This window comes from Amborella trichopoda, chromosome 3 (genome assembly GCF_054954075.1).
Source record: "Amborella trichopoda isolate Santa Cruz 75 chromosome 3, AtrichopodaSantaCruz75HAP2 v2.0, whole genome shotgun sequence".
Lineage (NCBI taxonomy): Eukaryota > Viridiplantae > Streptophyta > Magnoliopsida > Amborellales > Amborellaceae > Amborella > Amborella trichopoda.
The window spans coordinates 56844686-56858614 of NC_142338.1; the positions used below are offsets into that span (position 1 = coordinate 56844686).

Consider the following 13929-nt stretch of genomic DNA (forward strand, 5'->3'; position numbering starts at 1 on the left):
TTTTTTTTTTTTAAATGGTAACGTACTAAAAATAAATAAAAATTTGTTCATCTCTAAGATAGGTGTTGTAGAGTCGGGGAACTCATAAAAATATTGTGCTCTCTTTTTCAAACAATAGTCCAACAGCTTCATGGCTGACATCCCACACTTTTGAAAGTGGAAGGATTTGCTGCTCCCTCGGGATGGTTAGAGGAACTTTTAGGACCCAAATGGATAGAATGCTCCTACCGAGGAACACCATTTCCATGTTGCTCCATCAGTTACAATCATACCTAGGAGCATAGGACTATCTTTAGGATTCTAAATGACACTAGGGCAAAAACATTTTTAACTTTTTTAGCATACATAGCATGCTCCCGCTTGAGCGTATATACATTAACCCCTTGAACCTCGAGATGGACCTTAGAAAAGGAAAATTTTCAAATGGCATGCTCTATGTGCTTGAAAATTATAAAGTCCCAACATCGAAAGGCATTGGCTAAATTTTGAAGGGAAAGATTTCAATGTTGAAGAATTTAAAATCTATTTTTTGAAAAATAATTATTTAATAATTTTTAGATGGATCCCAAAATTTCACATTAAAAAATCCTTCCAAGTATTTATTTTGCCTGAGGGAGTTAATGTACAATGTGCTCTCATAGGAGTATACTATATGTGTTAGTCTAAAAATAGTAATGAAAATACAGTTAAAAGTTCTAATTAATTTTAAAATTTTAAAATTAAGAAATGGTCCATTTTTCATATTTTATGCAAAATTCTCTTTATTTGGGAAATTTTTTTCTGCATGCCTCAAATTTGATACTTCAAGTGTCGGACCCAACCAAAAAAATAATTTCCCTACTGAAGGGTCAACCCTCTTAGCATAGAATATTTCCTAAGTATCTATTTCCAAAGTATCAAAAGGGCTTCGGCCATTCAAGGACCAAAACTTTTACATAAGCCCCGATACTTGGAGATTAGAACTACAAAAAAACAATTGGGCAATGATTTCATGCAACCCTTGTAATATGATGCAACAACCTCAAAAAACTATCTTATGGCTATTTGTTTGATCCAACTTTTAAAATATACACTCTTTTCATTCTAATGAACAATCACAAAAAAAGAAAAAATTGAAAACACAATTTAGAAAGTATTTTTTTAGTTCAATTAACATTGGCTTTTCATTTTGGTGAGATGCTTAGATCTAGGCCTTAGAAGGATTTTTTCAGTTCCAATTTTTTTGGATGGCTTTATTATCATTAGATGAACAATGTTAAAAAATAAAAAAAATGATTTTGAGTTTATAAAGACTATGATCTTAAATTTACAAAATGAATGGTCTAGATTTGTTTTTAGAGGGGACTCATTTTGACCATATCTAGGGTTCAAATTGATTTTTTTTTTTTTTTGGATATTGATTATTGGGATGAAGAGAGTGTGCGTGCAAAATTTGGAGTCAGACAAATACCACAAACATAGTTTTCTAGAAGTGTCGTTGTATTATACTATGATACAACCGTTGCATCAGATCATTGCTCAAAACAATTTATTGCAGTTCGGTTGAAAACTTGAAGACTCATAGTAAGGGTACTTTGGGGGGGCAAGCTTTCTATGTTTCCCCCGCACCATAAAATTTGTATACTTTTCTTTATCTAACCGTCCATTCTGAATGGAGGGCTATGATTGCCCCGATCATAATGTCACATCTCTACACTATTTTATTTTTAATTTTCTTCTATAAACTATTTTGACACCGACGCCCAATCTTCTATTAGACTCGCACTAGCAAAAAATATAAAACAAATATTTTCAATAAAATAAAATAACCAAAATACCCCTAAAAATTTTAAAGGGTATTTTAGTCATTATATTTTATCAAAAAATTATTTTTAATATTTTTTATAGGTGCCTTATGGGCAGATGACACGTACCCAATTTCATATTCATGTAATTTGTATAAAAAAACTAAAAATAAAATACTTTGAGACGTCGGGTCTAAGATAAAAAAATGAGTGGCTCTCTTGATCAAAATTTGATGGTGGGATAGTAGGAGAATCATAAATCTTTTATGACAAAGTTTTATGCTACCTAATACAACCTTTCTCCTTTACTCGAGCTTGGGACTGGCTTGACCTACTGGTCGCGCCGGTCAAAGTAGAGTTAGACCAAGGCGAAAACATGAAAAATTCAGGATTATTTTCATTTTTTAAAAATTTTTGAAGGAAAAGAAAAAGAAAACAAATGAAATATCGTTCGCTTTTGTCATGAACTCACGGTTCTAGGATATCTTGATCCTAAAGCTCCTACATAAATTACATATGGCGATTGTATCCAACCCGTTAAATTGGAGCACAAATGAGCGCCTCTTTCTTCGCCTGCAACCCCGTCACTCCTCCCTTTTCCGCCTTCTGAAGCAACAGCGCTTTTGCTTTGCCTACTTGTGAGTACTTTCTCTCTCTAAACTTTCTTTCACTAAAAGTTCTCTACCTTTTCTAAACTTCTTCAAAATCTTTTGTACTTTCTCCCACTAAAAGTTTCTCTGTTTCTAAATGTAAGTTCTTGACTGCTGCGTAACCGGTTTCTTTCGTTGAGTCAAGGTACACTCTCCCTCTAGGAATGATTGTTAATGATCTATTGACTTTATTCTTCAGTTCATGCAGTTCTATACTTTCTCTCACTGAAAGGTTTTAAAATCAGTGAATGCTTAGTCCAACAATTTTGCAGGTCTTCGTTTATTGTAATTTTTTACTTTGTCTTCGGTGATTTCTGAGTATACGCCTCGATCTCATCTGTTCCACCTCATATCTCTACTTTCTCTCTCTAAATTGCAAATTTATGCTTGGTCAATGATAGCCATAGGCACTGCAATGCTATATCATTTGCTGTTAAAGATATTATCAGTAAAATAATGCTTGATCAACAGTCGCTGATCTTGGATTCTAAAAGTTCTATACTTTCTCTCTCTAGAATTTTCTCACTAAAGTAATTCTCGATCATTAACTGCAAATCTGCAGCCTCAACAACTTTATGGTTTTTCTCTCTAAGATAGTTTTCACGATATTGATGCTTGATTAAATTGCGTCTTTTCACAATATTGAAGATTGATTAAACGTCTCTATGCAGTTTTTTTGGTGTTAACATTTATATGTTTTGTTTCACTAAATGTCGTTCAATCCATTGATGCTTGGGTGACTACTGTATATCTTCAAACGCCTGAAATTATATACCTCCTCTCACTGAATATCTCAGATACGTGATCGATTTAGAAGTACTTCTTTGGCCCCTGCATCTCTAGGCTCTATTTCTCTCTTTAATTGTTTTCTCTGAAAAAGCAACTCGTAGTCAACTACTGGAAATCTTCTGCACCTCCATTCCCTGCAAATTCTCTAACTAAAAAAGTTCTGTAGGCAACAACTGCATGTCTTCATTCCTGAATTTCTATCCTAAAATTCCATACTTGCTTCCAATCATTATTCCTCTCCTCAACTTGAATAAGTGTCTAAAGCTTCTCTTTTTACTCTCTCTACATTTTCAGTAATTCGTTTTTGTTGAAAAGGTGTGAGCAGATTAAATTGAAGGAACACAAATTAGCATGTGATATTCCCAATTCTCATTACACAGATGGACAAAAATTGAAAGGTTTTATACATTATATTGACCGTTCATGTTCTTGGTGTTTACTATTGTAGTCCAACTGCTTTGACTATGAATGCCATTTAATTCTTTTTTTTTCCCCTTTTGTTTCTTTAGAAATAATCACAAGTTCTCTCCCTCCTTCGCGATGGATGCGTCCCAAGCTGCTCCCTTAACGGCAAATCTTGAAGGCCAAGATGAAAGTAGTACAGACGAATATGCTTCTCAGGCAAAGTTACTCCAAGAATTCACCAATGTTTCAACCATCAATAAAGCATGGGTTTTTAGTTCTAGTGATGGTATGTCTTTTCTAACCTCCAGTCGACATCTAGTATATTTTCACTATCATGATGCTCAAACCCATTTGTTACTCATCTTAAAATCCTATTTTCCCCCTAGGCTTTTGCTGATTTGTCTTTTCATTATACAGGCTTGAAGCCATGTAGATAATATAAGCTGTGACCAAATTTTTCTAGATTTCTATTGATATATATTTATGATTTTAATTGGTAGGAGCTAGCTCGCAAGCAATGTTCTCTATGAGCCAACCTGACCTTGTAGCAAACAAAAAGAGAACTTATATTTTATCTTCTCATATTTCAAAGACAAGCAGTCATGAAATAAATTTTCATTGGTCTCCAATTCCTATTGAGCAAGTTGGTGTGTCAACAACTGTACCCTCACCATCAGGCTCGAAGTTCCTTATTGTTAGGAATGGAGAAGGTGGGTCTCCAACGAAGCTTGAAATTTGGGGCCCCTCTCAATTGCAAAAAGAAATATGTATTCCACAATCAGTTCATGGACCATTATATACAGATGGATGGTAACTGTTCATTTCTTTCTTTTGTTTTCTAAATGGGAAAATAGTAATAGATTTCTCGATTTCAATTATGATGCCTGGTATTCTTTTCGTGTGGAGCTTGGTCTACGCTTGTAATTTATGAGTAATAACGAATTTGCTAGTATGATTGTCATTCTCAGAAGCAATGTTCTCCGATTTTCTTTAAAGTACTCTTCGTTTTGAGCAGTAAACGGAAGTGCTTGGGTTCTTCGAATGATTTGGGGGAAGGATTTGGGTATATTTTTAAATTTTAGATTTAAAAATATCTCTAACTTGGCACTTTTGTGAACAATTTCAACATAAAGACATATCTTTTAAAATTATGAACATTAGGAGTTATATCTATTGAAATGCTGTATATTTTATGGTTGCTTTTATTTATATAGGGGATCCTTTTGAGAATTTTACTGATATATTCATTTAATTGGTGATTGCTTCGCTTCTCTTAGGTTTATGGCCTAAAAGAAAAGACTTTAGCCATTTCCAGGGATGAGAAGAGAATCTGATAGCATTGCTCAGTAATCCTATGCAAATATTGTACAACTCAATTTTCTCCATTACAAACAAGCTACTCTAAGAAACTTGTTTTATTTTAGGTTTGAAGGGATCTCATGGAATCCTGATGAAACACTTATTTCTTATATCGCGGAAGAGCCACAGCCATTAAAAACCATGTTTGATGGTTTGGGCAATATAAATGGAGGAAAAACTGAAAAGGACTGCGGAACATGGAAAATTCAAGGAGATTGGGAAGAGGATTGGGGCGAAACTTATTCTGGGAAAGGAAAGCCTTCACTTTATATTGTCCACATTAACAGGTCCTATTATTTCCCCTATATACTTCTTTTTGTATTTTGTTTACATGATAATTGAAGGATTGGGGCGAAACTTACTCTGGGAAAAGAAAGCCTGCACTTTATATTGTCGACATTAACAGGTCCTATTATTTCCCCTATATACTTCTTTTTGTATTTTGTTTACATTATAATTGAAAGCCAATTCTTTGGCACAAGTAGTTTGTAAAACGAGACTGCTGGTAGGCATAGCTTGTGTAGTTATGGAATTACGCACCACTATAGATACTCCTTTCTAATACACATTAGCTTTTTCCATTTTATGGTTATTGAATGTTTTCTATTGAAGAAAATACATAGTTGAATGCATTGAAGCTGTGAACTTGTATTCTCTATTTGCTTTGAATGAGTGGTTGGCTGTTGTTGATTTACAGTGGACATGTTCAAGCTGTTGAAGGAATTCCAAAGCACTTGAGTGTTGGACAAGTTGTATGGGCACCACCATCTTTGAATCAAACAAGTCAATATCTGGTTTTCGTTGGTTGGGCACCAGAATATAATTCACAACCTTCTAGAAAGCTTGGGATAAGATACTGTTATAATAGACCATGTTACTTGTATGCAGTCGAGGCTCCTGTCCTTAAACAGAAGGGCGAAGAACTACGGTTGAAATGAGTTTATCTGCTTAATTCTATTTTTTGTAGTGTTGATTAGTTTTCTTTTTCGTCTTTTCCAGTGAATTAAGATTTCTTGTAAACTGATCCTGGCTTTGCTTTGCTTTCAAACCCAGTAATGACACATCAAAGGTACACATGATAGCACAAGGGTTACGGAGTGCCTTCCTTCCTCGTTTCAGGTATGATATATGTACTACCAGGCATGTGTCCCTTTTTTTCTGATTGAATTTCTCCACATTCATTCTTCCAAATCAAATGGCTTGGGAACCAACAACCTAGGAAATTGGAATTTTCATCAATGTGACTCTGTTTACTGTCATCGATGCTTCACCTTGGAGTTCTGTTGTATTCGTAGAGATTTAGGTTCCCTTCTATAGGTATTGCATCCTTTTTATGGTTATTATTCTTGTGCCATACATTTATTTGTGCTCTAATATGAAGATTTAAGTTGGAAAGCTATAGCCAACCCCAAATAGTTGGGAGAAGGCTTGGATGATGATAATAATGGAATATTTGAATTACCAGATAAAGACATTATCCAAGCTTGTAATCAACGAACATTTTTAGGAAAACATGTTTTCAAGCTTGTATTTGCCAGGGGCTAATAGATTGTTTTATTGTTAAATTTCGTTCTGTCTGCTGTTGGTGTCACTGATTCAGTATTTCTACTTCTTATTTTGTTCTATGTTGAGGCAGATGTATATTTCTAAGCCGTTGCACATCGTTATTATGTCTTTCTATTATACATGTTCGGTCTACCTCTCTTGCATATTTATTTATGGTTTCTTGGAAATTTTCTTGTTTTATATTATTCTAAATACACTTCCATCTAAATATTCCGTATTCCATTTGTGTGGTTTATTTACAGTCCCGATGGAAAGGCCCTAGTGTTTTTATCTGCAAAGAGTTCTGTGGACACAGGAGCACATTGTGCCACCAATTCACTTCATAAATTGGCTTGGTCCTCTAATGTGGAACTACTTTCATCAGTGAAGATTGTTGATTTGGCAAGTACTTTTTAGTTGGCAAGTTGCTTTTTACGATTGGGGAGGTCCCTGAGATGACTATCTTCTGGGATACTTATATTACTTGTGGTAACATACTTCAAGAAATCCAGTTGTTGGTGAATCAATTAGGTTCCATCATTGTTTGGTGGTCTGTCCTTGTTAAGTCTCACAGCACTTGAATATTCTGGTCATTTTCCAAATAGAAAGTTTGAATTTACCAGTGCTCATGCTTATATATCTATATCTTGTCTCCATGTGCATGTTTTTTTATTTTAGTCTAATTTTGTTGGATTTGTTTACTAGGTTCCAGTCATCATGTGCCCGGAGGATGGTGGCTTCCCAGGACTTTATTATTCAACCCTACTTCATAAACCTTGGCTCTCTGATGGAAATTCCATGATTATGTCTTCTGTCTGGGGTAGCAGTGAAGTAGTACTCTCAATAAATACAACTAGGTAACCATTTCTAGCTTTATTTTTTACTAAAGAGAGCCTTTTTATTGATAATTTTTGTGCCTAAAGAGAAACCGATTAATGGGTGCTGTATCTGCTTCATGTAGTGGTGAGGTGTTGAGAATCAGCCCTAATGACTCACGTTCTTGGAATGTCCTTGCTATAGATGGGGACAATGTTCTTGCTGGTAAATTACAATCCAGATTTGTTCCATGAAACCCATATAACTAAAGAGATCCCAAAAGCATTGCTCACTTTTTGTTTATTTCTTGTAATCAAGTTTGCAGTAGTCTTGTTGACCCTCCTCAAATAAAATATGGGTATCCTCTTGACTTGAAGGAACATACAAATGGAATTGTTTCATGGGAATGGCTAGATATCTCTATGCCTTTCTTGGGCTACCTCGAGAAGGTTGACGTCTCTTTTACTTTTCTAAATGAAACAAATAATGATAAGTTTTTATACTTATTTAACAGAAGCCATATTTCTTTTTCTTGCAGATTAGATCTCTGTTGTCTTCTAAGAGCTATAGTATATTGAAGATTCCTGTTGGTAAGGTTCATGATGATCATCCTAAGATGAATTTGGTTTTTAGTTGAACACTTTTGGCATGGTACCCATACCTGATAGTTGCAGTCTAGTGGTTAAATGGGTGATTACGTGTTGGCTGTACTGTTAAATCGTTTATCTGAAGAAAAGAAAATCTGGAATGAGCTTAATGACTGAGGGGTGCCACTACAGATGGTCGAGACTTTGCCACAGTTTGGCTGATGAATTGGCAGATTTATCACCTAATGTTTAAGCCTTTTGCTCCATTTTTTAAGTGTTATTGTTGTTTCAGTTGTTCATCTTTGGTAGCCATTTGGCGTTTTCTTTTTACTTTTTTTTTAACACTTTCTATACTAAGAAAAATGACCCTTGATTTCTGCACTTGGGTTTCAGTGAGGATCATCTAGCATGTGAAATTAGCAATATGATGCATTTTAATAAATTTATATTTAGTTGTAGACTAGAGTGTGTATCAACCATCAGATTAAATTTGCAACTGCTACACATGAAGCTAAAGTAGGTTCTTAAATCTATTCACAGCATATCTCTTGAAACTGATACACCTTCACAAGGTTATATTACGTTCCTACTTTCGGTATTTTTACTAATCACAAAAATATTGTGGATTACTATAATTGTATACCTTGAAATCTATCATATTTTGGCTAAGACTGTTTATTCTTTTGAATGAGGCACTAATTTAGTTGAACTTCCTAATCCATCAGTAGATGATGCACGAGAGTCCATTCAGTTCTTTCCCTTTCATTCAAATGTGCAAGCAACCATTTTCTTATGGTTTCTTCCATTCAATAGCATTTAGTTTGTAGTTGGTTGAGATATAGACAGTTTGTTTAGATCAGGATTCAAGTAAAGCTTATGTGTGGCGGAGAGGTGAACTCTGTTGGTTGGCTTCTGGCTTTCATTTATTAATCGCTTGAAACAAACTGTAGGTGCAAAGCCACCTATTGAAGCTATATATGTGTCCTCTGATGGCCATCAATCTTTAGAATCGTGCAATGAAGTTCAAAGAAATGGTCAATGTAATCCACTGATAGTAGTGCTTCATGGAGGGCCACACTCTACTTTCTTGACAAGCTACTCAAAGAACCTAGCATTTCTCTCCTCAATGGGTTTTAATTTGCTTCTAGTAAATTACAGGTGAAATACGGGCCCTTTCCTTCTAAGTCCTGTATACTTCATCTTTTTTTCTCTAATTTTACTATATTAGTAGGGGTCACAGAGTTTTGACAATTGGTCATGCTGTAATTAGTTTGTTTGCTTGTGGTATGGATCATATGCACCATTTCATCATCTCTTTTATTCATTGTCATGTAGGTATTTATAAATATTTTTGTCCTAATTGGTTGAGGCTTCAAATGTCAAGCTGTTTAGACATCAAAACTCGTTTATCTTTGAAAATCCTTTTTGTTTGAGATTTAGAATAGTTGCTCGATAAGGAATAATTATTTCTTTTGTCCTGTACTTCTCCAATTAAGAACTGAATTAGTCATGATTGGCTTTGTTTTTGCATTTTGCTCCACTAATGTTCTATGATCCTCCATTTGTCTCTGCTTTTGGCTGCAACTTGATGGAGACCTCTTTATTCATTGAGTGAAGAAAAATTGTTACCATAAGAAAACCGATGTATACTATCTAGCTTTGATAGTCTTGTTTTAAGTAATATTGTTTCCTATAACACGGTAAGTTTTCGCAGAGGGTCATTAGGATTTGGTGAGGAGGCACTACAATCTCTTCTCGGAAAAGTTGGGCGCCAGGTAAACGTGTTTCTTCTGTAATTTAAGTGTAGATGTCTGCATTTGAACAGGTATTGAAGTTTTTCCTCTGTTAATTTTGGGCAGGATGTTGATGATGTCCTTGCAGCAATTGATCATGTCTTTAAATTGGGGCTTGCAGAATCCACTAAGATTGCGGTTCTAGGAGGCTCCCATGGCGGCTTTCTAACAACTCATTTGATTGGCCAGGTGGACACTTTCTAGATTTCTATTCTTGTGTATTTCTTACAACCTTACCTTCAAATGACTCTTTTCACACTTTCATGGTCTTCTCATGCAAATTAAAAACTGTTGCATGTTTTTGAGTTTCCATAGACTTCCAATATATTTCAAAGGAAGTAATTATTTATTTTTTGATCAATATATTTCAAGGGAAAGTAAGTTTTTATTTTTTGATCTTAAGTACTCACATTTTCAATGTCATCTGCACCACTACTAATGTGATGTGGCTTGTCTTCTTTTGTTTGTTCTTGCTGTGTTTTCTACTACAGGCTCCAGATCGTTTTTGTGTTGCAGCTGTTAGAAATCCAGTTTGTAACATCGCATTGATGATTGGTACAACAGATATTCCTGATTGGTGCTATGTTGAAACATATGGTAGTGCAGGGAACAGTTTTTTCACAGAAGCTCCTTCACTTGAACATCTTAGTGTATTCTATAATAAATCCCCTATCTCACATATTTCAAAGGTAATGTTTCCTAGCTGTGTTTACTCTTTGGATGATTTATGATTCCTTGAAAGAACGGAAGCAAACTAATACAGGTTGGCATAAAATTTCATATGCTAAAGCAGCTAAACCCATGCCCACACACACTCAGAGTAACCAACAATTTTGCTCCATGGGTGCTTAAGTTTATATCAATATTATGGACTTGACAACTGTCAAATAGCTATTTTACAATAAATCCTTTATTTTCACAAATAGAATCCACCTGAATAATTAGTCCCCTGTCCCCTCTAATCACCCAATGGTATTAGTGGAACCTCCCTAAATTGAATTTTATGCTTTGTTGAAGATGTATCTCTTCTATAACTCCCAAATCGTCGACTACTTATGTTTTCATTTATGTTGAGTATGCAGTACCAATGGTCCAAAGAATTATCTTAGAACTTTCTAAACTTATTATTAATAGGGGATTCCATGCTATAAGACCATTTGCCTTTGGTCTAATAATGGTAGGGACTTTAAACTTTCTCTAGGACCTTCCCAAGCCAGCGTAAAGGAGGTGGGTTGCATTTGGTAGATAGCCTGCTAAAATTTTGCCACATGTTATCATGAATCCTGAACTTATGTTTGGTGACTTTGGATCTTACTGAGGATATGGCCCTTAATAGATAAGAATGGAGGAATAGCATTCATGTAGCCAATCCGAAATCCCTAGGATAAGGCTTGAATGATGATGATGACAAGAATGTTACAACCATCCTTAGCTATTAGATGTAAAATATGTCGGCTTGGCATATGCCACGAAGTTTGAGATATTCTTTTTTGGTCTTTGAGCTCAAACAATGCCATGCACCCAATAGCGCAATTTTACATCTGACGGCCAACAGTAATTGTGACTTTGTGTCAATGCTAAATAGTTCTATTGTACACTTTTCCTTAATAATAATACCCCCAATCTTAGTCACACTGGAGTCATCCTAAGCACATTTATAAAAACTTGTCTTTAACACGCCTCCAAGGGACGTCTGCATATTACTTGTGATCTTGGTCTCTGACATATTAAGTGATACCCTATCCATGAATCATAAAATACTTGAAGAGTATCCCTGGCAGCACAGGAGTAAGCTTACTTTGAGTGTATTGTTGAGCTATTGTTGGTAAAAGACAACGGGATTTACATTGATGGTTGTAGATATTTTGCTTCACTTTTTTTGTGTTCCATGGTCATCTGAATTTTTGTCAAGCAAATAGGATATGAATGATTGCCTTGTTGCTTATCTTTCTGTTGTTATTCATTGACTTCATATATGCTTAGACCAATTATTTGATTGATCGATTTCGTTCATTTGCTTGAAAATTGTGTTGTCTCTTACCACATGTAAGATCTGGTGCTTTAATTTTTCTTTTTTATGCAACGATGTGTGTGGAAACATCAAGAACTAAAAGCTGTTGGATATCTTATTAATATTTAAAGGCAACTGATTCACTTCTACTTTTCTCATGTTGAATCTCAGGTGAAAGTACCAGTCCTTTTCCTTTTAGGTGCCCAAGATCTAAGAGTTCCAGTTTCCAATGGCATACAAGTAAGATATCACTATCAAATCAAGATATAGATATTGTCTTGGTTACTTGTTATTTTATGTAACTCAATAATTATAATACTAAACTTGTTTAATGAAGAAAATCCTTTGGAAGTCGAAAACTTACTGAAGATGACTCTCCATGCGTCATTTATTCATTTTCTTCTGACACAGAATAATTGGATAGTCCCTTTACCAAAACATCCACATTCATAGATATATTTACCATTATGCGATATAAGAAAAGGATTAGTGGCTAACGCACTATGATTTACCTGAATCTAGAAATTTATTTTCATTCAAGTTCTCAGGAAAAGCTGATTTTCACAGTTATGGCCATCAGCAGTAATGGACATTGCAGCAAACATTGCCAATTAATGGGAAAATATCTAGTGGCCATTAGGTCTGTTATAGTAAGGATTGTAATGATAATTAACCTTTGCCATATTATGGCTTCGACCTTTTCCATATTATGGCTTGACGCATTTCAAAACCATCATCATATGTGATCTCCGGCAGTGACAACCCTTTTGACAAATGGGCATTCTACCCATGTATTGTTCCTTTTTAATTGATGCAGACCATGATTCCATGATCCCAAAACCTCTCTTTATTAAGAAACCAAACTTGCAATATTAAATGCATGCCAAAAATCTGGTAATCTTACATCCTTCTTTGGCTTATGTGTTGTAGTATGCACGTGCATTGAAGGAGAAAGGGGTTCCTGTCAAAACCATTGTGTTCCCTAATGATGTGCATGGAATCGACAGGTTCTCTCTTCTATCTCTATTACTCAATGGTTTGTGCATTCATGTGGATGAACATAACTTCGTTTAACTATTCTTTATTTCCGAGAAGTTTCAGGGGGACACTGGAGAGTATAAAAAGCACCTAATCTTTCTTACTTTTTGCAGGCCACAGTCTGACTTCGAAAGCTTCTTGAATATTGGGTTATGGTTTAAGAAGTACTGTAAATGATTAGGAATTTCGTTTGGCTCTCGCTTAGAGTCTAAGCATTCAATTGCAGGCATGTACTGTCAAGTCACTGAGTTTCAAAAAAATTTATTGTCTTCAAGATAACTTATGAATACTTTGACAATTTGCATGTAACCAGGAAATTATAAACACAATATAAAATGTTTGACTTTAGATTTTTGAATTGGCTTGCATTTAGTACAATGAGGTCACAATTGCCTAGCTATAGGATGTGAAATTCGATAATTTGAGTGTACTACAATTTGAGAAATTTTATTTTAATTTTTTTGTCCACACTACCTGCCATTCAATTTCATATCTAATGATCAATAGTGGTTATGACTTTGTTGTGTTAGAAATAAATGGTCTCATTTTATACGTTTGATATATTGTTAAAGATAGTTGGTCCAAGCGCCTTCACCATTAGGCCTTGTAATTCTTTTTATTTTATTTTTGATGAGTCAGTGGCCATAGGGTCCCTACCTTTGGTGGGAATTGAGCCTGAGCCTAGGATGTAGTGTTACAAATCGTCAAGCGCTAACCAATTAAGCAAGCTCTTTTCCTATGCAACTCATATTTGGAACCAATGTTTTGGCCAAAAGAAATTTGATACTTGATAACAAGTGTGAATATTGCTTGAATATTTTCCTACCTAATGCAAGACATAAAATCCAGGGATAAATGACCTTACTCATATTAAATTATAAGAACGCCTTAAACTAATGGCTCTAAAAGATGGGTGTGGTTTCCAAAAGGTTGCAACCTTAAACAATCCATTTAAGGCGCACCTCCAAATTTTATCATAGCATATAATTTTGATGTAAAAATATTCTTAAGGTTATCTCAAAATCTATTTTTATATCTAATTATAAAATTTTAAACTCCAAAATTTTTTAAAATCAAGTAGATCTATAAACATGAAAATCTTGAAAATGGATGGTCTAGATAATGTGCTGTAAGTTGTATCATTTCTTAGAT

General features: G+C 34.7%; 1 protein-coding gene across 9 annotated transcripts; it reads left to right on the forward strand.

Annotated features, from left to right (window-relative positions):
- The first annotated feature begins 2126 nt into the window (after positions 1–2126).
- On the forward strand, positions 2127–13135 carry AARE (acylaminoacyl-peptidase-like protein). Of its 9 annotated transcripts, none has more exons than XM_088861634.1 (20): positions 2262–2422; positions 2539–2579; positions 3539–3621; positions 3733–3914; positions 4129–4438; positions 5053–5274; positions 5685–5915; positions 6041–6106; positions 6796–6934; positions 7238–7389; positions 7494–7573; positions 7667–7797; positions 7887–7938; positions 8886–9093; positions 9650–9710; positions 9795–9917; positions 10220–10417; positions 11911–11979; positions 12670–12746; positions 12891–13135. In XM_088861634.1, exons 4-20 carry the CDS (start codon positions 3764–3766, stop codon positions 12952–12954), a joined length of 2334 nt encoding a protein of 777 aa, XP_088717760.1. In that variant the 5' UTR covers positions 2262–2422; positions 2539–2579; positions 3539–3621; positions 3733–3763; the 3' UTR covers positions 12955–13135. The 9 variants fall into 9 exon arrangements, 6 of the variants coding, with proteins under 6 accessions (XP_006838890.3, XP_020519908.1, XP_011621616.1 ...); XM_088861635.1 differs by having other exon boundaries at positions 2286–2422; positions 3549–3621; XR_016051881.1 differs by lacking the exon at positions 3539–3621 and having other exon boundaries at positions 2244–2422; positions 7726–7797.
- Positions 13136–13929: the final 794 nt, after the last annotated feature.

Coding starts and splice junctions, on each gene's coding strand:
- AARE (XM_006838827.4), top strand. CDS start 2,301: ATGGCGATTGTATCCAACCCGTTAAATTGGAGCACAAATGAGCGCCTC. Junction 6,935..7,237: donor CAGTGAAGATTGTTGATTTG/GCAAGTACTTTT, acceptor TTTGTTTACTAG/GTTCCAGTCATCATGTGCCC. Junction 7,574..7,666: donor TGGGGACAATGTTCTTGCTG/GTAAATTACAAT, acceptor CTTGTAATCAAG/TTTGCAGTAGTCTTGTTGAC.